The sequence below is a fragment of the Suillus fuscotomentosus genome (assembly GCF_016647785.1).
Source record: "Suillus fuscotomentosus strain FC203 chromosome Unknown F5891scaffold_59, whole genome shotgun sequence".
Classification (NCBI taxonomy): domain Eukaryota; kingdom Fungi; phylum Basidiomycota; class Agaricomycetes; order Boletales; family Suillaceae; genus Suillus; species Suillus fuscotomentosus.
Genome location: NW_024539571.1, coordinates 255,366 through 281,086, shown reverse-complemented (window position 1 = coordinate 281,086; position 25,721 = coordinate 255,366). Strand labels below are relative to the sequence as shown.

The 25,721-nt window shown below is 46.0% G+C and overlaps 5 protein-coding genes across 5 annotated transcripts; 2 read left to right on the top strand and 3 right to left on the bottom strand.

The window, feature by feature from the left end:
- Nucleotides 1-7,748: 7,748 nt before the first annotated feature.
- Nucleotides 7,749-9,513, bottom strand: F5891DRAFT_1248418 (uncharacterized protein; the record flags this gene model as incomplete). The annotated part of the gene is made up of 11 exons (XM_041369855.1): nt 7,749-7,762; nt 7,818-8,054; nt 8,107-8,239; nt 8,271-8,335; nt 8,388-8,562; nt 8,617-8,793; nt 8,854-8,916; nt 8,974-9,027; nt 9,086-9,130; nt 9,191-9,220; nt 9,307-9,513. 11 exons carry the CDS (start codon nt 9,511-9,513, stop codon nt 7,749-7,751), a joined length of 1,200 nt encoding a protein of 399 aa, XP_041221659.1.
- Nucleotides 9,514-19,827: 10,314 nt separating this feature from the next.
- On the top strand, nt 19,828-20,045 carry F5891DRAFT_1193524 (uncharacterized protein; the record flags this gene model as incomplete). The annotated part of the gene is made up of 2 exons (XM_041367761.1): nt 19,828-19,845; nt 19,899-20,045. 2 exons carry the CDS (start codon nt 19,828-19,830, stop codon nt 20,043-20,045), a joined length of 165 nt encoding a protein of 54 aa, XP_041221658.1.
- A 375-nt stretch (nt 20,046-20,420) lies between these two features.
- On the bottom strand, nt 20,421-21,409 carry F5891DRAFT_1248415 (uncharacterized protein; the record flags this gene model as incomplete). The annotated part of the gene is made up of 5 exons (XM_041369854.1): nt 20,421-20,594; nt 20,677-20,780; nt 21,087-21,104; nt 21,170-21,256; nt 21,307-21,409. The coding sequence occupies 5 exons, from the start codon at nt 21,407-21,409 to the stop codon at nt 20,421-20,423; spliced, it is 486 nt and encodes a 161-aa protein (XP_041221657.1).
- Nucleotides 21,410-22,649: 1,240 nt separating this feature from the next.
- F5891DRAFT_983778 (uncharacterized protein) lies at nt 22,650-23,613 on the top strand (the record flags this gene model as incomplete). Its single annotated transcript, XM_041377359.1, has 2 exons — nt 22,650-23,060; nt 23,101-23,613. The coding sequence occupies 2 exons, from the start codon at nt 22,650-22,652 to the stop codon at nt 23,611-23,613; spliced, it is 924 nt and encodes a 307-aa protein (XP_041221656.1).
- Nucleotides 23,614-24,909: 1,296 nt separating this feature from the next.
- On the bottom strand, nt 24,910-25,637 carry F5891DRAFT_1193522 (uncharacterized protein; the record flags this gene model as incomplete). Its single annotated transcript, XM_041367760.1, has 3 exons — nt 24,910-25,127; nt 25,211-25,426; nt 25,496-25,637. 3 exons carry the CDS (start codon nt 25,635-25,637, stop codon nt 24,910-24,912), a joined length of 576 nt encoding a protein of 191 aa, XP_041221655.1.
- Between the last annotated feature and the right edge of the window lie 84 nt (nt 25,638-25,721).

Below are 25,721 nucleotides of genomic sequence, written 5' to 3'. Positions count from 1 at the left end.
TGTGAATCATCCTGTTGTAGTTGATAAGTGGCATCCCGAAAATAGAACAATCTGCAGGGGCGAGAAGATGTGAAATTCTAGTTCCAGCCGTCCTAAGCATCATAATATGTCAGACAAGCCGAACATCGCCGGAAACAAGCTCCTTACCCGACAACAACTCTCCATGCATGATTGACCCAAATGAAGTGGTCGCCGTCCAAACTTATCTCCATTACGATGTTTGGGTTCTGTGCAGTCTCAGCTTGCAGATGTAATCTTTTGGTCGCCAGGGCGTGTGCAGAAATAGGGTGGTGGTAGCACCGACTCGAGAGCGACTACGAAGGGACTGGGGGGTTGACGATGGTGAGTACTGACAAAATTAGACATGTACTATGCCTGTCAAGTAATGCCAGAGCTGGGTACAAGAAATAGGATGCTGCCAGGAGACTGTAAGCGAAAATCAGACTTGGAAGAGAGAAGTATTTAAACCGACTTACAAGAGAGGTGATGATGGTAATTAGAAGCCAAGCTAACATGCCTTGCAGGAATTATGATTCCGAAAGTGTGAAAAGGAGGTGAAGAGAGAATGACGCTGCTACCAAATGTTAGAGATATGAGTAACTTGTGAGCGAATGACTGGACTCTGTATAAACTCTGCGTACCTGCTGTGTGCCAGATCCCCCTACCAACTATACAAACACCTGAGATTGGGTGCGGGTTAGGTGATATTTCATAGATAAGGGTGTGATAGCTGTAAGCGGCCAAAAGGTCTCTTCAGCTTGTCACCATCTATAGGATGGGTCAAATAGTCGTCATGATAATCAGTAACCTCCATAACCAACCATCGACAACATGGAAGCTTACCAAATTACAGGCCATGATGAGGGATCACGAGTGCATTGAAAGGCGTACTGCGGATATTTCTTGTGTAGTAATACAATTGTATCCTTTGTGATGAAGCACCTATAAATGCTCCAGTTCAAAGCTCTCTGCATTACAATCTTCCCAATCAAATGGTACCCCTGTGAACCCGCCACTGTCACAGTGGCAGATCTGGGTGATCAAGAGGTGACTAGAGAAAGTGCAAATCTGTATTCATCTAGCAAGAAAAATAAAATTGGTCAGTAATGAGATTGTAGATGAATTGTGAAATGTATACTGAATATATTGTCCGCATATTCATATTGTATCCTTTGCAACAAAAAAACTTGTAAATGGTCCGGTTGAAAGGTCCCTGCATGATAATCCTCCCAATTAAATAGTGCCTCTTTGAAACTGCTGCCACTGTAACAGTGACAGGTCTAGTAGATGATCAAGAGATGACTGAAGAAAATACAAATAAAATATGCATTCATATAGGAAGATGGTCAGTAATGAGATGATAGATGAATTGTAAAATCTCACAAGGTTTGTCGCCAATCATCATCTCAGAGTGCAATAGAGCACAAGGGAGAACTTGCAAATGCAGCCACAAATGATGAGAACAAGCTTCACTTGCTAGTGGTAAAAGCCCGAGTAGATCATGGGACATGCCAGCAGACACTGAGTAAGACACAGTGTACACCGTTGATCGTCCGGTGCAGGAAGACAAATAATAACAAACAATCAATATGATGATGTTCAAGTTGGCCGCCCGGGACTCACCGCAATCCTCGTCGGGATGATGACCGACCTTTACTAGCACTCTTGCTTTCGAAACTGTGTAACATTCATGACTTCTTCCGATGCCAGAAATTTTACAGGGGAGGTTCGAGGCAGGTCGCGAAATGTACGGTTGCCTAGTGCCAGTGACTGGCAGTGTCACTACGATCCTCGTCACTCAGGCTACTCTGCAAGGTACCGACCTTTCTCGTTCTATGAATCTTCATTTCTCAAGCATTTCACAAGATGATGGTCTTGAGGTTCGAAGCAGGTCACGAAATTTACAGTCGCCCGCCTGGGAGAACATATCCGATTCCAAGTCCTCGTCGTCCGACTCTGATGGAACTTAACTCGGAAGGTACCATTCAAGATTGACAATTGGCTTTTGCTCCGAGTTCGACTTACTAGGCCTGGAGTTTGAGATCTTCTCCCGATCGTACTTTCAATGGAGGAAACGGTTATGTTGGTTTTTGTGATCAAAATGTACTACACTATGATAGTAATTTCATTTGTCCCCGAGCTACCGATCCTAGTGGTACTATGGACCCTTCTCATTTTTGAAACAGTTATGATTTAGTCTGAGTCACTCAGTGATGCGGCGACTAGTATTAGTATTCACGGCCAAATTAAAGTCGGACCTGATAGTATTTCAAAGCGTTGTAAACTTGTGATCATAGTGGTACTAATTCAGTGCTAGCCATGATAACTTCTACAGAAAGAAATTGAATATGCACATGCGGGGCCAGGGCTATGAAAATCTCGAGCACGACTGTAGTAGTACCACCAGTGTATGCGCTACACTTCAGGTGGTCAAATCCCAGTATTATCATGGTCTAAAAAACCAAAAAAACGGCAGCATACGTGCAAAACCTGAAAACCTGTAAATAAAACTATTTCGCTTAGAAAGAAAGGTCGTCGTCCAACACATCCTCATCTTCATCCTCCCCTCTGTCATTCTCACTGTCTTTCTCGTCTTCCAGCTCTTCGTCACTGGACTCATCATCGCCATCTTCCTGTTCGTCATCCCATTGTTCGTGGTCCTCGTCATTGGCGACATCTTCATCTACAACGTCCATGGAATCGGCTGGTGCCACTATGTCTCTAACTATCCTCCGCAACATCACTGGATGCCCAACACCAAACTGAGTATATCGCATGAACATATCTTAGTCAACGAATCTAACACAAAGAGGTGAGAAACTGATCATAGGAAGGAATATTATCCGAACTCACATTCCAACATAGTGTTCTTCCCAGTCGTCTGACTCTCCCCCAGGACGTGCCAGAGATTGTCCATAGCGAAGCGAGCTGGTACCACGTTCCGAGGCGAATGCGGGAATCAAGTGGGCTCCTCGAACCACCTGCCCCGGATCGAGAAATCCAAACGCGTCAGCATCTGACTCGTCCACAAACGCAACCTTCGGGAGACGAGCGTTTTTGATGCCGGATTGATGGTTGCGCAATGGAGCCAGCCACCTGACCCACAAAACCTCGAGGTGTTGCTTTATAGGCCGGCTTCCGTCATTGATCCAAGTTTCCATATGGTAGATGCCTAATACACGGGCATACCAGTATGGATGGGTAGGTACTGTCTCTCCTGAAACCACCATAACATCAGCATGTGTTCTAGGATTGATAGAGTCGTACTTGCGCCTGAGATCATATGTAGTATAATATACCTGCATAGTCTGGATGGAGTAAATGATGTTGTTAGGGATGATAACCGAGTTGTGCTCCTCGTCTGTAAATATATGGTCGCAATAGCTTATATCTAGCTTCTGCAGCCGGTAAAGAATATGGTCCTTCAGTTTCGGTATGAAATTCTGCCAGTTATGGTGAGAAAAGTGAGGTGTTCCCGTTGCAATATCACCTCGTACCTTTATGGCCGGATCACCATTGTGTTCTTGAAGGAACCGGAATAGATTAACTGGATTGCTCTTATGAGTTGCAATATGATGATGTATTCCAGAGGATGCTGAAGGGGGGGCATCGGCAGGCGATTGATTATCGGGGGACGGTGTACTTCCTGCTTCTGCGATGCGCCGAAGTACGCGGCGCCTGCGCTCGTGCTTCGCTAATTGCGCTGGAGTGTCCAACTTACTTGTCAGTGGATAAAATGCCTTGAGCGCTCTGTGCGCGAGCTCCCCCTGACTGAAATTAAGTTCTGTAGATAGTGAGCAAACAAGATACACGTACCATCTGAGTAGTGAATGAATCTGTGGTCCCGAAGAATCGTATCGTTCGCACGTAATCGGCCATCGCATGAAACTTGTACGTATTCAGATTGAATTTCTTCGTTTTCGGTCCACTTGATTCTGGAGAGGTGGTATGTGTCTCGGACTGCCGAGCGAGCTTTCGTTGACGAGCGGACGTCTCTTTTGGTAACTCCGTAGTATTGAACACGTCGCAAGTGTCGCGTCGAAATTTCCGCAGCTTTTGGGAGAGCTTCTTGAAAGTCTCTTCAAGGAGAGTCACTGTAGACTCTGAGTGCAGCCTGAGCTTGGCAAGCGCATGCCACTGCGCGAACTGATACAGCAAAGTCTGCACCGCTGTATCGTGGCCTGGGGGAAATAGTCCCTCAAAAACCGGTATGGCACACTAATGACGAAGAACATGTCAGAGCCTACTTCAGGAAATTAAGTGATACAAAAAAACCTGTAAGATGTCTTCAAAGTCCCGCGCTGCTAATTTTTTCATCTCCAAAGTATTGTTCGCGAATTTTCGAATCAGGCCATTGCCAAAGGTCGGCACCTGGCGAAATCTAGAGCAAGATCGATTCATTAGTAGGTAATAGAACTATGTATGAAATCTGCATACCTGCGGTCGAGGGTAGCGACCAACTGAGTACCTCCAGTAAGAGCATACAGAAGCCTGATAAGGTGGATGAATAAGGCCTTCCAAGTGCCTAATTTGCATTCATGCATGAAGTCGACAACGAGCATGCGGAATGGGTTGAGGCCGAACGGTCCGAGTTTCCGGAAAATTTGATTCTGTAGGTAGCTGGTTTGGTCGGTCGTAAATTGGAAGGGGTTGGTCGTGCTTACCAAGGTGGGCACCCATGAACCCTCTCCAAGAGCGTCTTCGACCTTCGGACCATCTACAGTATTCCCCCTCTGATATATATACTCTCGAGCCTTGACAACCTTTGCTATAGCATACAGACGGAGTTTTGTTATGCGAATTTTCATATCCTGCACGAGACCAAGCTGACTGAATAAGTTTTTCGGAGTGAGACAGCGGGGATAAGGGCATAAACCCATGTCCTTCATAGTCGCAATTAAAACCCTGGAACTCTATAAGTGACCTGGTTGTAATGAAGGCAAAGCGGAAGTATACTTCTCGGGGTAATCGGCGGAGTATGTGAAGATACGAGGAAACACCCTCCGCAACACTCCATCAGCGCATTTCAAGACAATACCGTGACGATACGCATGAACAAAGTCTTCATCGAGCAAAATTTCCCAACATGCCTGGAACAACTCTCTGCGACAGTGAGTATGAAGCGACGCCATACCCGTTTTCGATATGCGAGACAGGCCGCTCAGAACATCTTTGATACAATCAGGAAGCTGGAAAAGCGGTTGGTATCAATAACAGTCGGCAGGTATCGTGCAGGGACTCACAGAAGGCAAGAACCCTACTAAATGACATGCTCCCGATTGAGGTAATGACCGGACATACTTCGTTAGGTTTCCGAAATAGAGGTAAAGCGGCCAAGCTTTTGCCGTTCCAAAATTTGCCAGATGAGTGGCATCGGAAAAGAACATAAGGCCTGCTATAACCCGTTCTAAGGAACAACCGGGTTCCTTCGGCAATTTCTGAAGATCGTCCTGGGCCTCAAGCCACGCATCGGAGGTATAAAGCTCATCGAATATTCGCTCTTGATGGTCGTCTAAAGCATCCTTCCATAGACGTTTGAAAGGTGATAAGTGAAACGCGCCTGCTTGTATATCTGCAAATGCAGCGCGAATGACTTCAACAAGAGGGCGATAATGAAAACTAGGAATGGTATATGGAATGGAGTCTTCCTCCCTTGACTTCGTCGGAATCTTGATAGTGACGTTGGTCTCGACCCAATCGTCTGGGAAAGTGATTCTGTCCGCACCTTCATCCTTGTCCAATTCTCGCAAGCTTTTCCTCACCGAAAATCCCTCGAGATGCTTGACGTCGAAATTATCAGCTTGCAAAACATCTTTGACGAGGCGCTGGATCTCAGCTTCTGATTTTTGATGGCTGCCTGAATTCATCCAAGACATGAGCCGATAAACGGTCATGTTGGGAAAGGGGTATGGTGGCGGAAAGATATTTGGCAGTGAATCTGTTCCTTGAATAGCTGTTGGACACGACCGTGCAAGTAATGAGGATGGTATGAATTTATTCGGTTCGAAGGAAGGACGACGGGGATATAGATGGCAGAGTCCGAACGAGTTGAAAACAGTCTGGAGGGTGTCTCTCAATGTTAGAAGGACTCGTTGGAGTCTGGTTCGAGGTGGGATTGATGGGACATCAGCGATATTACCAGAGTCGTTGAGATCCTCGGCTGAATGATGGATATCGTCGAAAGGTCTTGGAATGTGTCTCCTGGGAAGCCCCGGTCCTGTTGAAGCCGAGTGATTAGCAGATATTAGATACAGGAAATAAATAGTACGAACGCAGGTCACACTCAGAACTATTTTCGAAATTGGTGTCCCCCAACCCGAAGTCCATAAAACTTTGACCCTGTTCTGGGTTTACATTGGGGGGGTCATGCGAAGCCCCCAGACTGGGGGCATTGAAAGACGGGCAGACAGCAGAGGGTTTGCAAAAAGTAATTGGCTTTGGATGTGCCGTCACATCCCTGAGTCTTGCCGGTAATATTCTCTGTTGACGTGAATCAGTGCACTGTATAGCAGAAATCGTGAACTTGAATCACGAACTTGCGATGTGTTCGTTTTAGTACCTAACGGACTCGGAATTAAATTTTGCATTGCTGCATTTCTCGCTCGTTGTAGTCTCTTCTGAGCTGCAAGGATGCCGGACTTCTTGAAAAAGTGGCAACTTGCACGATGCCTACTGAGTCCTCGAGTGTCCGTTGGCCTATCCCAAGAGCAACCATGTGCACCACAAGACACCATTGAGAGAAATAGCAGTAGTATCCAGAAAGTCCATAAGACCTGCATGAATCACAGTGCGGAGTTGGCCCGCCAACTGAACTGAGAGAAGTACTTGACAAGCAAACCGTATGCTCACGTGATCATGACGTACCAGGTAACCAAGGACCATTGAAGTACTGTACGATTTGTTGTGCTGCACACTACTAGTTATGGCTCAGCACCTGAAAGTAACATGGTGGGGAAAAACTTCACTGTAGGTAGCCAAGTAAGTGAAACTATAGCAGTAAGATCTAAATATATCAGGCAGTTCCTGACAGCCTCGAATTCGAAAACCCTGGCACCTGCGCCAAGCGATCTGTCAAGCTCCTCCTACTCGGCGAAGTAAGCTTCTTCTTTTTTCGTGCTCTTCCGCTACTCTCGTTCATCACGCTCTCAAAGCTTCGAGAAGTAGGCATAGTAAATGTCCCGTCTCAGCGGGTAGTGTCTCCAATGGCGGATTCTTCGTCTGTGTTATTAAACTTCCTGGAGACACTGACATCACTCTCGAGAACCCCCACGAACACGTGTGGGCTCTCCGGAGAGTCACTAGACAAGACAAGACTACCAAGGCTACCAGGGAGACGCTGCCACTCGTCGTCGGCCTCCCAAATGAAAGGCAGCGACTCCTGTTCTCCGAATGTGTTCCAGAAGTGAGATTGTTGTGGGAATGCGGTATGGTGGCAGGAGGGCGCTGCATCGTAGACCTAAGGGAGCTGAGGTTCTGTACCGAAAGTTTGATGAGTTTGGATTTAGCGTCACCGAGGGTACTATAGTAGTCCTGCAACTCCTCTTCAGAGCTGAAAGTTACTTCGTCCAAATCTTGGTCAAGTTAGGGCACCCCAATATTATCGGTTGCAATACCGAACATTTCATTAATCTTTGAGGATAGAACAGCCCAACTGGGATGAGTAGGGAATGTCAGGCAACGGCCTGCCTTGTTTCGAAAGCTTGAATTGTGCAATTGTAGCCATGACCCATGGATCAGCAGTTCAACGTTCAACGCTGACCGTCTACAAGAATATGTCGGACAAGACCGACAAGCAACATGTCCAAACAGGTACTCACAAGACTTGGTCTCGTGCTTGCCAATACCGACAATGATGTTTTGAGGCTCCTGAGCCTTGCCAGAGAGGTAGTTCTCGATGATGTTCTTGGTGCCGCTTGTATAACGAGCCTGAGCATCGAGGGTGGTGCTAGAGTAATGAGGTACCATGCCGTTACCGCCGCCGAGGGTGTTCTTACCCGTGCGCAAGACGTGGTCCTTGGGTGCGGGCTGGACGTTCCAAACATCACCAGCATAACCTGTTGTCATGTAAGCTCAAGGTGCAGATACTAGGTGGTGGGGTTCGCAAACCGTCCAGGTGACCACTTGTAAGGGCAGCAGCTACGGCGTCCTTGTCACAGATAGCACCGCGAGCGATGTTAACGAGCCATGCACCTTTCTTGAAGTGTTTGAGAGGCTCAACGTTGACGAGGCCTAGTGTACCCTCGTGTAGAGGGCAGTTGACAGTGATGAACATCGCACTGCGAGACAAAGTCCTTGAGGTCCTCGACAGGACGAGCGTTGACGGCCTTAGCAGCAGCTGTAATTACATGAATCAAGCTGTACAAAACCGAAGATTGTGTGGTACAAACCTTCAGGAAAGGAAGCGTAGTCGTAGTAGAGGAGCTCCTTGCAGTCGAAGGGCATCAGACGCTGGAGGGCACGGTAGCCAATACGACCAGCACCAATGGTGCCAACGACCTTGCCCTCGAGATCGAAGGCATTGCAAGCAACGGTGGAAACCATCCAGTCTCCACACTCGATCATCTAAGAATGGCGAGTAATCAACAGAGTGAAACGCGCGCCAGTGGGTCATCATACCTCGTGTGCTGGAACAAAGTTCCTGAGGAGGAGGATAGACATCACGACATGCTCGGCGACGGAGACGACATTGGATCCTGAGACCTCCAGTACCTGAATACCATTTTTGACAGTGGCGTTGAGGTTAATGTGGTCAGGGCCAACACCAGCGGTGACACAGAGCTTGAGCTTCTTGGCCTATCAGGAGTATGAATGAACCGTTCATATCGATCGACGATAGCTCAATGATCATCATACCTTCGCGATCAAGTCACCAGTGAGGTACCCGGGGTGGAATGGAGTCGTGATCAAGATCTCAGCCTAAGAAAGAGAGCAAGTACACGTGGATATATGTATAGTAGTGGGGCTTGAACATACATCAACGATGTGCTTCTGGAAGTCGCTGTCAGCGCCCTCTTTTGAGTCCAAAACCTATACAAATGAGTAGATTAGGTGACTGTGTAAGTATGCCAGAAACTTCGATACATACGATGTACTCGTGGCCTTGAGACTCGAACCACTTGCGGATACCAAGCTATGTGAAAAACATGAGTAAGTCTGTCGAATATAATCTAGAATTCTTAACGAGACGAACCTGGTTCTCCACAGTACCAAGCAGACGGGGCTCGCTCGTAGCAGCATTACCGGTACATCAGTGAACTGAGGGAAACTTGAGAAGGACATATATTGCCTTATAAAGAGAGTAATCACGAGCATCAGTTCCCGCGCATGATATATGCTCTCCTCCTCCGGGTCCCCCGGCACCACCTCACTGGCAGGCACCATTTCAACATCCACACTCTCTTCTGCGGGCCTAGATGACGGCGACGCCTCCTGCGCCACTTTCGTCCATTTACGCACCTTTCGCCGCTCGGCACACTCTTTCTCAATAGACTTTAGGCAGCTGGACAACGGCATGAGCATCAATTTCAGTTCATCGGTCACTATTTCCAACGCATCAAACTCTGACGCAAACTTCACTTTGTGCTAGGGATCGTGAGACGTGAGGCAGAGCTAGAAATGATTCGTGCTCACCATGATCTTGGCCTTCTTTCCGATATCACGTCTCCATGCAAAACGAACCATGTGCACCGTCAGGTAACTTGGTAGACGCGAGAGACGCGATGTCTGACTGTAAACTGCTTGACGTCCAAGCGAAGGAGAGTTCTTTGCCAATTGAGAGTTCAGTGCCTGCATACGCATAAGCAAAGACCAACCCAAGCACAAAAAACATGCATACATCCTTGATACCAGTATGCATATAATTCGTTGTCGCTGAAATATTACACTCGATTTTCAGCACCTTTTCTAGCGTGACAGTGCTAGGCTCTTCAGACGCTTCGTCGCATTTGAATCTGTCCGAATCAGTCAGCTGAAGCTGAGCAAAAAAAAGGAAAATCTAGATCACTCTCTGTGTATCGCTGCCATCATAAACTGATCGACGAATCTCCTCCCCCTGCTACTGTATTACCCGTAGCATCAATCCCGGGAACTTCTTTAAAGTCATTCGCAAGCTGTGTCCAACACTCCTCAGCGTCTATACCTTAAGTCAACAACCCAACCAAAAAGACGGCAGAAAAACGCTCGCCTTGCTGCGCGAACCCCCCTAAGATTACATTCCTGCCCGATCTATCAACCTCCCCGAACTGAGGCAGAATCTGACACAGCACGTTCAAAAACGTGCTAGGGATATATCCCTCCGTCATACGAGATATGTCGTTGTACAAGTCTCTCAGCGCACGAGGTAGGACATCCCTGGTAAAGAGAGCTGCAAGAACAAAAACCTGAGTAACCCCACACTAGCGCAAATAAAACAAACGTACGGCTTCTGCGATTTCCGACTCGTCCATGTCTACGCAAAAGCCATCACTACAACCCTTAAATCACATGCATACCGAGACCCTTGATCATAACTTTCATACGCTCCAGCGGCACGCCCGTGACCTGATAAATCACATCTTTGAACGCGGCAGGTGGAAGGGATGTCTCTAGGTCAACATCGAGAGTTTTTCCTGCGTGGGCAACGTGTACTTGTAGTGGAGCCATTGATTTGGATGGGGTGCAGGTCTGCAGCAGCGTAATTGGGTGATCAGAGTGACGCGGTTCAAGGGGTAGATGGGAATAGATTATGTAATGATGGGGACGTGTCTGTGACGTTATGCTGAACAGTAAGCAGTGCACGGCGTCCCCCGGTCGTGGTTGGTTTGAACATGAGAGACTGTGCCTTCCCAGATGCTTGGTGCAGCATCGCCTATTAAGAATTGAAATGTGTTAGAAGGAGTAATAGTGTCAATGAGCTCACCAGACAAGGCACACAGCCTCACCAAAAGCGCTACTGATCTCAGAGTCATATGTATATGGGTTTGGTCGGCGGTAAGCACCGTGACTGTCTTGTGGTATGCACTTTCTTTGATTGTCCTTCCTTCCAGGGTATGCCCAGCTTAACGCGTTGCGAACAGGTCACGATCCTTTCCGTCCACATAATTCCCTGAATCTCATCTGAAATGTTACAGATCGGTGTTTATAAACTCGCTTCTTATTCTGAGCCCCTTCAGTGACAAATTCCGTATTATACGGGCCACCCGACCTCCATAATATCCCGTATGAGACGGGCCAGCTGATCATGGGCCCATGTTGTGTATATTCTCGATGATGACGGATGGGCCGACGTGGGTGTATTACATATATGGGTGGGCCGAGGTAGGGAAATATTACATAGACGGGTGGGCTGACGTAGGGTGTATTACATATACAGGTGGGCCGACATGGAATGTATTACATATACGGGTGGGCCGACGAAAGGGATATCAAATAGACCGGTGGGCCGAGGGTGCTATAAAATATTTATTACATAGACAGGTGGGCCGAGGTGGGGTATAATTATATAGACGGGTGGGCCGATGCAGGATGTATTATATAGACGGGTGGGCCAACATAGGATGTATTACATAGATGGGTTGGCTGACGTGGGGGATAATACATAGATGGGCGGGCCGTCGGGGGTGTATTACATATATGGGTGAGCCTAGATATGTTCCATCAAGACATACAGCTGATGTAGCCACCAGCGAATCAAACACATAGGATACATGTACACTATGAGTGCATATACCTACCATCAACCACCAAATCTAAACCCCTAAGCACAAAAACATGAATCGATCATGTGTGGCATTGACCAATAATCCAGGACTGAAGTGGAAAAACCCCACACCTGAACCCTGGTGTGCAACAAATCCTATTTCTAAGCATGGACACCAGAAGCACAACACTCACAAAAATATATATGTCAAATTTTCAGTGCCAAACCCCAAACCGAGATGTACCAACCCCTGAAACCCGAAACCTGAGACTGCCGGGTCTCAGGTATCGGGTGTCCGGAACTCGGAACTTGGGAGAATTTGGGGAGATCAATACAATTTAATTTACAATCGAGTTGATTGACAACACATTGACTTACCCATGTTTGCAATATATTTTTGTTTAGACATACCGAGTTCCGAGTTCCGGACACCCGATACCCGAGACCCGAGACTGCCGGGTTTCGGGTGTCGGGTGTCCGGAACTCGGAACTTGGGAAAGTTTGGGGAGATCAATACAATTTGATTCACAATCAAGTTGATTGACAAACACATTGACTTAACTATGTTTGCAATATATTTTTGTTTAGACATACCGAGTTCTGAGTTCCGGACCCCCGGACCCCGAAACCTGAGACTGCCGGGTCTCAGGTATCGGGTGTCCGGAACTCGGTATGTCTAAACAAAAATATATTCCAAACATAGTTAAGTCAATGTGTTTGTCAATCAACGTGATTGTGAATCAAATTGTATTGATCTCCCCAAACTTTCCCAAGTTCCGAGTTCCGGACACCCGAAACCCGAAACCCGGCAGTCTCGGGTATCGGGTGTCCGGAACTCGGAACTCGGTATGTCTAAACAAAAATATATTGCAAACATGATTAAGTCAATGTGTTGTCAATTAACTCGATTGTAAATTAAATTGTATTGATCTCCCCAAATTTCCCCCGAGTTCCGAGTTCCGGACACCCGATACCCGAGACTGCCGGGTGTCGGGTGTCGGGTGTCCGGAACTTGGAACTTGGGAAAATTTGGGGAGATCAATACAATTTGAGTCTCGGGTATCGGGTGTCCGGAACTCGGAACTCGGGGGAAATTTGGGGAGATCAATACAATTTGATTCATAATTGAGTTGATTGACAAACACATTGACTTACCCATGTTTGAAATATATTTTTGTTTACACATACTGAGTTCTGAGTTCTGGACCCCCCAACCCCAAAACCCGAGACCCAGCAGTCCACAATTCTGGGGTTCAGGGGTTGGCAAAATGTGTATGAATATATGAAAGGTTGAATGAAACATTTTTGAAAGATGTCTCATATCAAATGTTAAGTCCCGAGTTTCGAATTTCGGGTTTCAAGACTCCAGGTTTCGGGACTTGGCACTCCCAAAATCCAGAAGTTGAAACTCGGGATTTGACATTTGATATGAGACATCTTTCAAAAATGTTTCATTCAACCTTTCATATATTCATACACATTTTACCAACCCCCGAACCCCAGAATTGTGGACTGCCGGGTCTCGGGTTTCAGGGTTCGGAGGTCCGGAACCCGGAACTCGGAACTCAGTATGTGTAAACAAAAATATATTTCAAACATGGGTAAGTCAATGTGTTTGCCAATCAACTCAATTGTAAATCAAATTTTATTGATCTCCCCAAATCTCCCCAAGTTCCGAGTGCCGGGACCCCCGAACCCCGAGACTGCCGGGTCTCGGTGTTCGGGGGTCCGGAACTCGGAACTCGGTATGTAGAACAAAAATATATTTTCAACATGGGTAAATCAAATTTTATTGATCTCCCCAAATTTCCCGAGTTCCGAGTTCCGGGACCCCCGAACCCCGAGACCTGGCAGTCCACAATTTCGGGGTTCAGGGGTTGGTAAAATGTGCATGGATATATGAAAGGTTGATTGAAACATTTCTGAAAGATGTCTCATATCAAATGTCAAGTCCCGAGTTTTGATTTCCGGGTTTCAGGACTCCGGGTTTCGGGACTCCGGGCTTCGGGACTCAGCACTCTTGAAACCCGGAAATCGAAACTTGGGACTTGACATTTGATATGAGACATCTTTTAAAATGTTTAAACCAACCCTTCATATATCCATACACATTTTACCAACCCCTGAACTCCGAAATTGTGGACTGCCGGGTTTCGGGGGTCCGGGGTCCCGGAACTCGGAACTCGGAATTTGGTATGTAAGACAACAAAAATATCTTTCAGGGTTCAGGGGTTAGTGAAATGTTTATAGATATACGTAGATTAATTCAAACATGTCTGAAAAATTTCGTTCATCTCAAATGTCAAATCCTGAGTTCCGGACTTCGGGACTCAGCACCCGGCAGTCAGGGTTGGGGGTTCGGCACTGAAAATTTGACATTCGGGTGTTCAGGTTTTGGGTGATATCTAAATCAACAACTTCGAGTTCTGCCAAAGCGTGAAACTTGAAACCCAGTGTGCAACATGTTGATTTTTCATTTATATCACACAAATCATCGAGTTCCGAGTGCCGAGGGCTGAGACCCAAAGCCTGAGACCTGAAAATATGTACACAACATGTCCATTTTTCACTCACTGCACAAATCACCGAGTTTCGAGTGCCAAAGCATGAAACTTGAAACCCAGTGTGCAACATGTCCATTTTTCATGTACATTACACAATTCATTGAGTTCCGAGTGCCGAGGGCCGAAACCCGAACCCCGAGACCTGAAAATATGTATGCAACATTTCCATTTTTCACTTGTTGCACAAATCACCGAGTTTCAAGTGCTGAAACCCGAAACTCGAAACCCAGTGTGCAACATGTTCATTATTCATTTACATTACACAGATCATTGAGTGCCAAGGGCAGAATCCTAAAACCCGAAGCCCAAAAACATGTATGCCACATGCCCATCTACTCATTGCACAAATCACCAAGTGTCGAGTGCCAAAACCCGAAACCCGGTACTTCAAATCAGTAGTCGGGTACTTGGTACTTGGTTCTGATACTTGGTACCCGAGAATCAGTAGTCAGGTACTTGGTACTTGGTTCTAATTCTCGGTACCTGGGAATCAATAGTTGGGTACTCCAGCCAATAGTCCCGAGTCCCGAGTACTGATATTTGGTATTCGGTAGTCAGGTTTGGAACTTGGGTCTTGGTTTGGTTATTATTTGACTGAGATATTGGTAGGCAATATTGGCACTCGGAGCTCAAATACTGACTATCAACTATCAAGTGTCGGGACTTGGTAATCAGTAGTTGAGACTTGGTGCTTAAATGGATATTGCATATATACATAAAAATACAAAATATGTTCCTATGTGTTCATTTCTAGGTGAACAGACTTTGGAATTATATCTCAATCATCTATTCAACAATAGAAACAATGTATCAGGAGCTCAGGACCATAGGGTAATCCTTTATTGTATAGTGTACCTCCCCCTCTTCTGGTGGTTCACCCGCTGGGGGTTTTTCCCTGTAAAGCTGGACCTCAAGGACTGTAGGGAGTCTATTCCTGAGCATATTCGGAGTAGATATATCATATAACCAGCCCAGGACACACAGGATCCTTCTCCAGGAACAAAGCATAGACAATTGCACTTGTGACATTTTTTCACAATTTTCAGTATCTTGCCCTTGCATCCATGATCCAACCTTTTAATATATAATGAGCATAGCTTATATTCTTGCTTCTTATGACCAAGATCAGCTCACAATAGGCTGGAGTTTGTGAGCTAGTGTGCATACTTGCCATTTTGCCTGATAAGGGGCCCATGCCTTCAAAACATTGAATCTTCATAATCAGAAACCTGGGGTACATTTCAAATATCTTAAGTATCATAGACATAAATTTACAGACAAATCAACCAAGAATTGAGTACTGAGGAAGTGAAATGGGTAAGAAATTGAGTGTGGGAAACTTCAAAGACCCAAAGCATCGAAAATGGTTAGTTGAGCAGTGGTAGGACGTTAATGCTGGGTCAACTCATATTTTCACTATATCCCTTCTACCCACCCCCTACCCTCAGGGCAGTAGGCAGTATGGGTTCCTTGGGTAGTTTACAATCTATCCTACATATTTGTAATGATATTTTTGGCCTGAATCATATATAAATGTGACTTTATATAAAAGATGTCTACTGTCACTCTCCACACATCATTTTGCCTATCATTACATCAATCCTTCATGAATATTTCTAAGCTTTTAAGCTATTATAATGGATGTATATGGGTGTTATTCCAGGTCTCTGATCACATCACAGGCTTGTCATGTTGGATATCTCGACATAATGTGCAAGTCTCGCTATTAATATTCATTCTTTATCTTTAGACTCACTTACTGCACACATGTATTTCATTTGTCATTATTGATGTTTTGGATTTCTTTAGCTTATATCTTGGTCACATGGTAACCAATGGACGAGAAAACACTACAAATAAACTCACCTAGACTCGGACTACAACCTTGATTAAGCTGACTACTGATTCCCAGATACCGAGTATCAAAACCAAATACTGAGTACCAATTACCATGTACCAAGTACTGCGTAATGAGTAACAAGATAACCAATTGACAAGAAAAGACTACCACTACACTCACCTGGACTTGGACTACAACCTTTGGTAAGGAGTTAAGCATAATAATAACTTTCATTTTTTCATTATTGCTGATGTTTTGCTGAATGACAAGGAAAGACTACCAAATCACTCACCTTGACATGGACTACAACTGTCATTTTTCATTATCATTTGCCTATATTGACTACCGAGTCTCGAGTACCAACCACTGACCACCGATCACCGAGTGCCGAGTACCGAGTACCGATAGGGAATAGTGTGGGTGAACCCCGGGGTATGAGTAGCACTACCCCCACCCATACCCCATGATATACCCACACCCACCTTGTGGGTGTGGGTTTTTTGGTGGGTATCAGGGAGAAACTACCGAGTCTTGAGTACCAACCACTGACCACCAATCACCGAGTACCAAGTACCGAGTCCCAAGTCCCGAGTCTTGAGTCCCAAGTCCCGAGTACCAAGTCCCGAGTCCCGAGTCCCGAGTCTCGAGTCCCGAGTCCTGAGTCCCGAGTCCCGAGTCCCGAGTCCCGAGTCCCGAGTCCCGAGTCTCGAGTCCCGAGTCCCGAGTCTCGAGTCTCGAGTCTCGAGTCCCGAATCCCGAGTCCCGAGTCCCGAGTCCCGAGTCCCGAGTCCCGAGTCCCGAGTCTCGAGTCCTGAATCCCGAGTCCCGAGTCCCGAATCCTGAGTCCCGAGTCCCAAGTCTCAAGTCTCAAGTCCTGAGTCTCGAGTCCCAAGTCCCGAGTACCGAGTCCCGAGAACCGAGTACCGAGTACCGAGTCCCAAGTACCAACCACTGACCACCGATCACTGAGTGCCAAGTACCAAGTACCAAGTACCAAGTCCCAAGTCCCAAGTCCCAAGTACCGAGTACTGACAAATACAATTCCCAGGTTATTTGAGCCCTACACCAATGGATAATACATACAAATACAATTTGTGTCCATTTGAAGTACCGGGTTTCAGGTTTTGACACTCGACACTTGGTGATTTGTGAAATGAGTGAAAAATGGACATGTTGTGTACATGATGTTGGGTTTCGGGCTTTGGGTCTCGGCCCTCAGCACTCGGAACTCGATGATTTGAGTAATGTAAATGAAAAATCAACATGTTGCATGCCGGGTTTTGAGTTTCGTGTTTCAGCACTCAAAACTCAGTGATTTGTACAGTGAGTGAAAAATGGACATGTTGTGCACATATTTTCGGGTCTCGGGGTTCGGGTTTCGGCCCTCGGAACTCGGAACTCAATGATTTGTGTGACGTAAATGAAAAATCAACATGTTGCATGCCGGGTTTTGAGTTTCGGGTTTCAGCACTTTAAAACTCAGTGATTTGTGCAATGAGTGAAAAATGGACATGTTGTGTACATATTTTCGGGTCTCGGGGTTCGGGTTTCGGCCCTCGGAGCTCGGAACTCAATGACTTGTGTAATATAATTGAACAATGGACATGTTGCACACCCGGTTTTGAGTTTCGGGTTTCCGCACTTGAAACTCAGTGATTTGTGCAACAAGTGAAAAATTGAAATGTTGCATACATATTTTCGGGTCTCGGGGTTCGGGTTTCGGCCCTCGGCACTCGGAACTTGATGATTTGTGTAATATAAATGAAAAATGGACATGTTGCATGCCGGGTTTCGAGTTTTGGGTTTCGGCACTTGAAACTCAGTGATTTGTGCAACAAGTAAAAAATGGACATGTTGTGCACATATTTTCGGGGTTCGGGGTTCGGGTCTCGGACCTCGGACCTCAGAACTCAATGATTTGTGTGATGTAAATGAAAAATCAACATGTTGCACGCCGGGTTTCAAGTTTTGGGTTTCAGCACTCAAAACTCGGTGATTTGTGCAATGAGTGAAAAATGGACATGTTGTGTACATATTTTCGGGTCTCGGGGTTCAGGTTTCGGCCCTCGGAGCTCGGAACTCGATGATCTGTGTAATATAAATGAAAAATCAACATGTTGCATGCCAGGTTTCGAGTTTTGGGTTTCGGCACTTGAAACTCGGTGATTTGTGCAACAAGTAAAAAATGGACATGTTGTGCACATATTTTCGGGGTTCGGGGTTCGGGTCTCGGACCTTGGACCTCGGAACTCAATGATTTGTGTGATGTAAATGAAAAATCAACATGTTGCATGCCGGGTTTCAAGTTTTGGGTTTCAGCACTCAAAACTCGGTGATTTGTGCAATGAGTGAAAAATGGACGTGTTGTGTACATATTTTCGGGTCTCGGGGTTCGGGTTTTGGCCCTCGGAGCTCGGAACTCAATGACTTGTGTAATATAATTGAACAATGGACATGTTGCATGCCGGGTTTCGAGTTTTGGGTTTCGGCACTTGAAACTCAGTGATTTGTGCAACAAGTGAAAAATGGAAATGTTGCATACATATTTTCGGGTCTCGGGGTTCGGGTTTCGGCACTTGGCACTCGGAACTCAATGAATTGTGTAATGTACATGAAAAATGGACATGTTGCACACTGGGTTTCAAGTTTCACGCTTTGGCACTCGAAACTTGGTGATTTGTGCAGTGAGTGAAAAATGGACATGTTGAACAATGGGTTTCAGGGTCTTGGGTTTGAAAAATAGCATAATAACAACTTTCATGTTTTCATTATCATTTGCCTATATTGACTACCGAGTCTGATAAGAGACCCCTTGGATGATTCATTGCTCAATGAAATACTACCTGATTGGAAGTGTGATGGTTATCAGATATTCATTTGTCGACTCCCGGGTCCCGGAACTTGGAAGTCGGTATGGTTGACCCAAATTTGGGTGGTCAGAACTTGGCATCTCATAGGGCAACACAAGCTTCACACCCTGGATTCCAAATTCTGCAAGACAACCTGTGCACCATCAAAGGCCATGTCAGGAGATCACCTGCTGCTCCGGGAACTCAGGAACTTTGATTTATTACCTCCTCTGAGTACGGTTGACCCAAAGGTTGGTAATCGGAACTTGGCTTCTCATAGGGTAACACAAGCTTCGCACCCCGGATTCCAAATTTTGCAAGACAACCTGTGCACCATCAAAGGCCATGTCAGGAGATCACCTGCTGCTCCAGGAACTTGGTAACTTTGATTTTATTACCTCCTCTGATTTGGTTGATGTACAACTACCTCAGCTCCATCGTGTTTACAATTATGATACACATGGGCCCACCCATCTATATTTTATACCACCCTCGGCCCACCCGTCTAATACAACATCCCATACAACACCCTCGGCCCACCGGTCTAATTAATATGCGTCTGGGCCCACCCATATAATACAATATTGTATAATACCCTTGGCCCACCCGTCTAATTTAATATGTGTCTGGGCCCACCCGTGAATGTGATAACAAGTACCTACCCATCTATCTCATACACATCTACCTTAATACACCCATCTGCATAATATCCAACTACCTCGGCCCACCCGTCTACCTAATATTCATGTACATCGGCCCACTCATCTACTCTATATATCCCCTGCATGGGCCCACCCGCCTCCATCGGGAATAATTTGCCTCCCGGCCCATCCGTCATAGTCGAGGATATTTTGATCATGGGCCCATGGTCCGCTGGCCCGTATCATACGGGATATTATGCACGTCCGTTCCCTCGTATTATACGGAAATAGGTCACTGTAATATGTGTTATTCTTTGGGCCTTTCAGCTCAGTCTGGATCCTACGAAGCCACAGGATGACATGGGGTTCACGAAAATGTTTATGCCAAATGTCCCATATGCTATTGAATTTCAGGCGAAGGTTCCAGAAGTGAAGCTTAGGCGTATGATGCAGAACTATCCTGGGGCTGGGTGAGAAGCCTTGACATCTGGGTTGGATTGCTACTATCGGGCCGGGGACAAACCATCATATCGTTATCACCATTTCAAATTGGCTCCAAGTTTGACTCGTGTATCATTTTCGCGAATTCATTTATTAACGTCCGGCTCGCTTTGAGTACCTGATAGTCCTTTAAGGTCCCGGCCCAGATATAGTTTCGCGGATCTATGACATAAAACACAGTGCAGCCAAGTTAAAGCTACGTACCTAGTCTCAGAATCACGAGGCTGAGCGACAGCAAAGAACAACAGGGCTAATTAGTCCTCATCGTGTGAGACGCGGGAAGCACCTGGAAAGAAGCTGAGCTACGCAATACTTTCAGTGCCGAGCGGAGTGGCGAGTCTGTGAGTTTCAGCCTGAGAATTTGTACTTGCGGTATGCAAGGTCACAGGTGCGGCTCCCCCCCACAATACCAGAATTCTTGTACCTTTCGGTGGCGCATTGATACCAGTGGTAGAAGTGTGAGCTTGTTTGCTGGATGGCTGCGCTAAATTCACTCTTCCCGCTGATAGTATTAGCGATGCGCTACAGAGCAGTGTTATCAAGATCCATGGAGAAGCTCAATGAAACTTACATATTTATCTCATGTTGCATCTCTGATGAGGACCTTGCGTGGGCTGGGAGTACGATCCGGAGGAGTCGACAGGAAATAAATCATGATGTTTTGATTAGGGAACCTTGGATATGGCACTGCATTGTTGTTGGAGCGGCCTGAGAGCAGTTATTGTGTTAATGCGAGGAATATACAAGCATTGCTGGATGACATCGGGCAATATCGAAAGACTTGCATGATCGAGAACTACGCAAGAGTCCAGCACGTTCTAACTTCTGATGGACGCTTTTATCCTGAGATGGTCTGCTACAGGAACCAAGTTAAAAGATGGTCATGAAGCACATTGGAGAATACGGATACCTTCAAGTTCAATCATTGTGCTTGATTGGGAACACGCGTCTATATTTGCAGTCGTCGCGGTCATCATTACGGCTAGTGAGATGCGCACGTGCACACTCGCGGACCGTAAGGATGAGTTTTGGCTGACATACAAAGTGTTAAGTAGTTAGATTTCAAGCATCAACGACACAATAACTAGAATGCATACCGAAGGATTGACCACCCTTATTATTTGGTAGCACTGTGGTCAGTGCAATCGAGAAGTACATGTCTGCATCCGGCCGCTGATAGACGGCTGTCGAAGGATCAGCCAATACGTGTGAATATGAACGTATTGCGTCTCACCTTTGTATTTCGCCCTGGCGTTCTCGTGCCTTGAGAGTTCATTGTGCAGCTCCTTTAGCAAGTCTATGTCCTTCACAGCGAATTCCACACAGCCAGAAATCATGTAGCTTGACTTACCAAAATGATTAGCTCCTGCTCTCAGAGGCACGTGTACAGTTCTGAGTTAGGGTTTTAGTGGGTAGCAATCTAGGATAGACAGCAAAAACGTACCATTCAACGATAATATCGTTAAAGTGTTTCATATAATGGTATTGAAGCTTTTCGCTCCCTTGTCGCATGAGCTTCTGGTAACGGGATAGTGGCCCACTAGGATATTGACATGGTTTCGAATAACCAGCGTATGGGTCCTCTGAAGTTCTTACAGAATGCAGCAATGAAAAAGATGGGATCCCAAGCTCGTCTTTACGCTTGCACTCCACCGCTCTGTCAGCAGCAGTTTTCGAGATTTTAGTTAACTCTGGATGCAAGTTCGAATAAGCCAGGTTCCCAGATTTTGAAAAAAAGTGCATACCAGTCGAACGGAGGCACAAAATAGGCTGAAGTGAATATGTTATCAAAAGGGAGATTTACGAACCAAATCATCAATAGCTTCATGAATCGTGACGAAATGTAGCGAGGCAGAGAGGTCAGTGTTTCACTTTGCCTTCAAGCAGTTAGCGCTTGACTTCCGACCCTGCCGCAGCAGTCAAGCTCGCGTAGCGTGAGATGGGTCACGTGGCGTTTATTTTCAAATTCCAATCTGACTATTCCGAGTATAGTTGAAGGCTCAGAGGATGCCTCGTCCGAAGGTGAGGATGCCTCATCTGATCATTCCGAACCAATCAAAGACCGGGGCATGATTCGGCTTGTCATCTTCGTCTTACTTCAGATCTTCAGAAAACACATTCCTCTGGGCAATGTAGTTGGTGGGCTTACTAGTCTGGATTTAGTAAGTCAACAGGAGACGTATTACCTCCTGCCAGTACTAGTAGTACATTTGGCTGACAGAATATGGGAATATCGGTGACTGATCTCGGAGTCCTTAACGAGGTAGTACTATCTTCCTTCCTTGTATGTGATTTTTCAGAGTCCGAAATCCAATAGCAGTAATAGCCTGGGCATATATGGAGTTTTTTTTTGTTGACTGAGGTGCCAGGTTCGATCAAAATACATGTGTCAAACTGTTGCCTAAAGAAGTTTCAGCGGACGACCATATAGTGCCATATGATATACCATAGTAGGGACTTGGACTGAGGAGCAAATCTTCATAAGCCTGGTATCTCGGCATTCAACCGTCTCAACTCTTGTCGTGATTCTGTCACTACGCTAAGGTTGAGTGAACAACCCTCGCCCGCCCCGCAGAAATGCACGCTTGTATTATCCCTCCCTCACGTTTCGCCGATTCTACCAGAAGATTGAGTTTCGACCATGAAACTGGGAATGCCACTCCTGGTTTTTATTCCGACACCTGTCTTCAAAAGACATTTGAGCAGGCCGGCGCTGTCAATTTGCCCAGGACTTACGATGCTTCGCCAACCGCACACATAGGACCCAGTCCACCATCATCATCCCCTACCATCACCAATGATTTTTTGGATGATGATACAAACGCACCCACATCTCTCCCTCCTGTAATCAGGCACTTGAATCATGTTGTAAAGCGCGCAAAAGAGAAGTATAAGCCTTACAACCGGAACCGTCCCAGGACCATGGAGCTCCGCTTTGCTGAAAAGTACATTGGGCCCAGTGATATGGGCCCAGTAGATGTTCAAAGAGTAAGTGAATATACGTTTATGCACACATTATTTCTGATAGACGTCATGTCAGGGCAAAGTTTTAGCTGAGCATGGCTTGAAACACATGTCCTGCGAGGCCATTGCTCAAGCTGTCCTTACGAAGGAAGCTGACCTTGAGTGGAAGCGCATGTGTGCTCTGGCATCCGCATGGGAAATTGAGGTTCTCAGACGACACGAGAGGCTTGCCCACATAATTCACAACGACAAGGCTAGAATATATGCCAGTGCCACTTCTGAACCTCTCCTTGCTTCGCTTGAAACGCTTGCCAATTCTGACCTGGACTCGGGGGAGCTCCAAAGTCGCTTGGCCTTCGCCATTGCCGCATATAGTCAGGATAAATCATTGTACAGCGCTACAGATGAACAGTTTGATCACCTCGAGCATCTTGCTCGCGAGCACTATGTTGGAGCTATTGAAGACAACTCCCCTGCATCTCCCATAGACTCGGACGCAAGTGCCTCGAGTTCGGGTGTCCACGATTCCGGCATTGTTCGTGGAATTTCGGAGATATCCACGAAGTCCGATGACTGAGGTGATTCTCATTGATTTTCTATCATAAAGCTCGCATTGACCCTGCACAACAGATTATATTCGGCCAATCATCCTACGATAAAGTTCATCGGCTTTTATACGATACAGTTATTTATCCGTTTTCTTCAATGTAGAATCACTCTTGTCGAATATCATATATTCGACGCTCATCCTTCATTCTCTGTTTGCTCAAACTTTGAAGCTCCCGCTGTAGTAGTTCTCGATCGCCCATTGAATTTCAGACATCATTATGCACTGTACGGAACAGCCCTTCTTTGTTAAACCCAATCATGTGGCTCGCATTTCTCGGAATGTAATACTTGTCTTTGTTTGATGAAGTGAGCTTGATCAGAGTGCACAGAAATCACATTAGAACTTATGATGATCCATCCCGTTCAGGTGCGATCGAACGTGAAGTTGGCAGTTGGGGAAAATGTCACGGTGACTCGGATGGCAACAGATGCATGGCTCTGTTGTGTCAAAACAAAGTAGGTACTACCGTGACATCCCCGGGCTACTAGCTATCGCTTGGACCAGCCCAACACCTTATAGTATATTCTTGCTTATGCCAGATCTGACCGAGAACTGGATTAGCCAGCAACTTTCAATCGTGACGGGGACGGTGCAAAGAACTGGAATGAGAATCGAAGCTTTAGCTCGTTTCTTTCTTTTTTTCAATTACTACAAAAAAACAAAAAATTCATTCGCTGAATTATGTAGTCTGAAATTACTATAGTGCGTACTAGTAATGAAAAGGAGTGGTAAGTAAGAGCAAAAAACGACAGCGGCTTGACAGGTGGTGGGTGGGAGTAAAGACCAATGGTAGTAAAGACCAATGGTAGTAAGTACAAGTGAGGATGTGCGAGCTCGATGCAACTTGTTGGATGAGAATGAATCGACATGTGGAGATACGGTACTCGTGGAGTTCCTCTTCCCCTTTGAGATTTGTATCGGAATTCCAGATCAGGCGAGATGACTACGGTAAACAGTTTTCCCTCTATAGCTAGGTGCTTGCCACTTTTGTTTGCCCCTTTAGGCCTTGAGAACTTACCGAATTTGCGAATGACGATTGTGAACACACTGAATTGTAAATTGCTTTTCTTAATATGGTAACAAGTCTACCGTACTACATTTGGCTTACAAAATATGGGAATAGATCTCGGAGTCCTTAAGGTAGTACCACTCATCCAGGTTATAAGAGACAATTGAGTGAAAGATTGAATTGGCAGATCGACGCAAGCTTCTTAATATGTCTTCCTACACAAATTATCCTCATGCAATTACTAATCAGCCCCCTCAGATCGAAGATACGAAGGCCCAACTCCATCGTGTACCTGAATTCTCCGTGTCCGAGGACGTGTCAGTGGTCTGGGAACTGAATCCAACTGCGACAGACCCTCTCGTAGCCCACTCATTGTCAGATGTGCTCCCTGAGGGCCTGCCTTTGGGGATGATTGGTCGGAAGAAATCTGAAGAGATGGCGAGTTTCTTCACTCGCGTGTTATTTAAGGGTACTGATGACGAGCAATCAGAAAGCCGAAGGCAATCGTGTAGGTGGTGAAGTAGTTACACGAGCTCAGGCTTCTCCGAGTCGTACCGCCACTTGTTAGAGTCGGAAGAGGAAGATGGACCAAGCTAACTCCGATGGCGATAACTCTGACAAAGAGAATATATTGCTCACTTGTCCTGCTCCAGCAGCGAAGCACATCTGCAGGGAGAAAACTGGTACTGAGTGGGAGACGGTCCTTGATATAGTCAAGTTTGGTGAGGGGCAGTGAAGTGGCAACCGGAACGAAGTAGTTATTGAAGAACACTAGAATTCAAAATATCAGTACATCAACTCGGAAGATGAAGACTTCAAAGACCTCTGACTCAGACTTACCCGATAGCTTGAGGAACAACGCAGAATATTTCAACGCGTCAAGGTGGACATGCTTATCATTGCAAAACTTGCGATTGCTCATAACACCATAGTCCTTGAGAATTTTACAGACGTGTTCCGGAGGCAAATCCTGCACGATCATCATTCAAGACACGTAGAATTACACACCAACTGAATGAACCTGTGTTCCAATATCAACGTGTTAGAGGTCAGGTGGGTCGGTCTG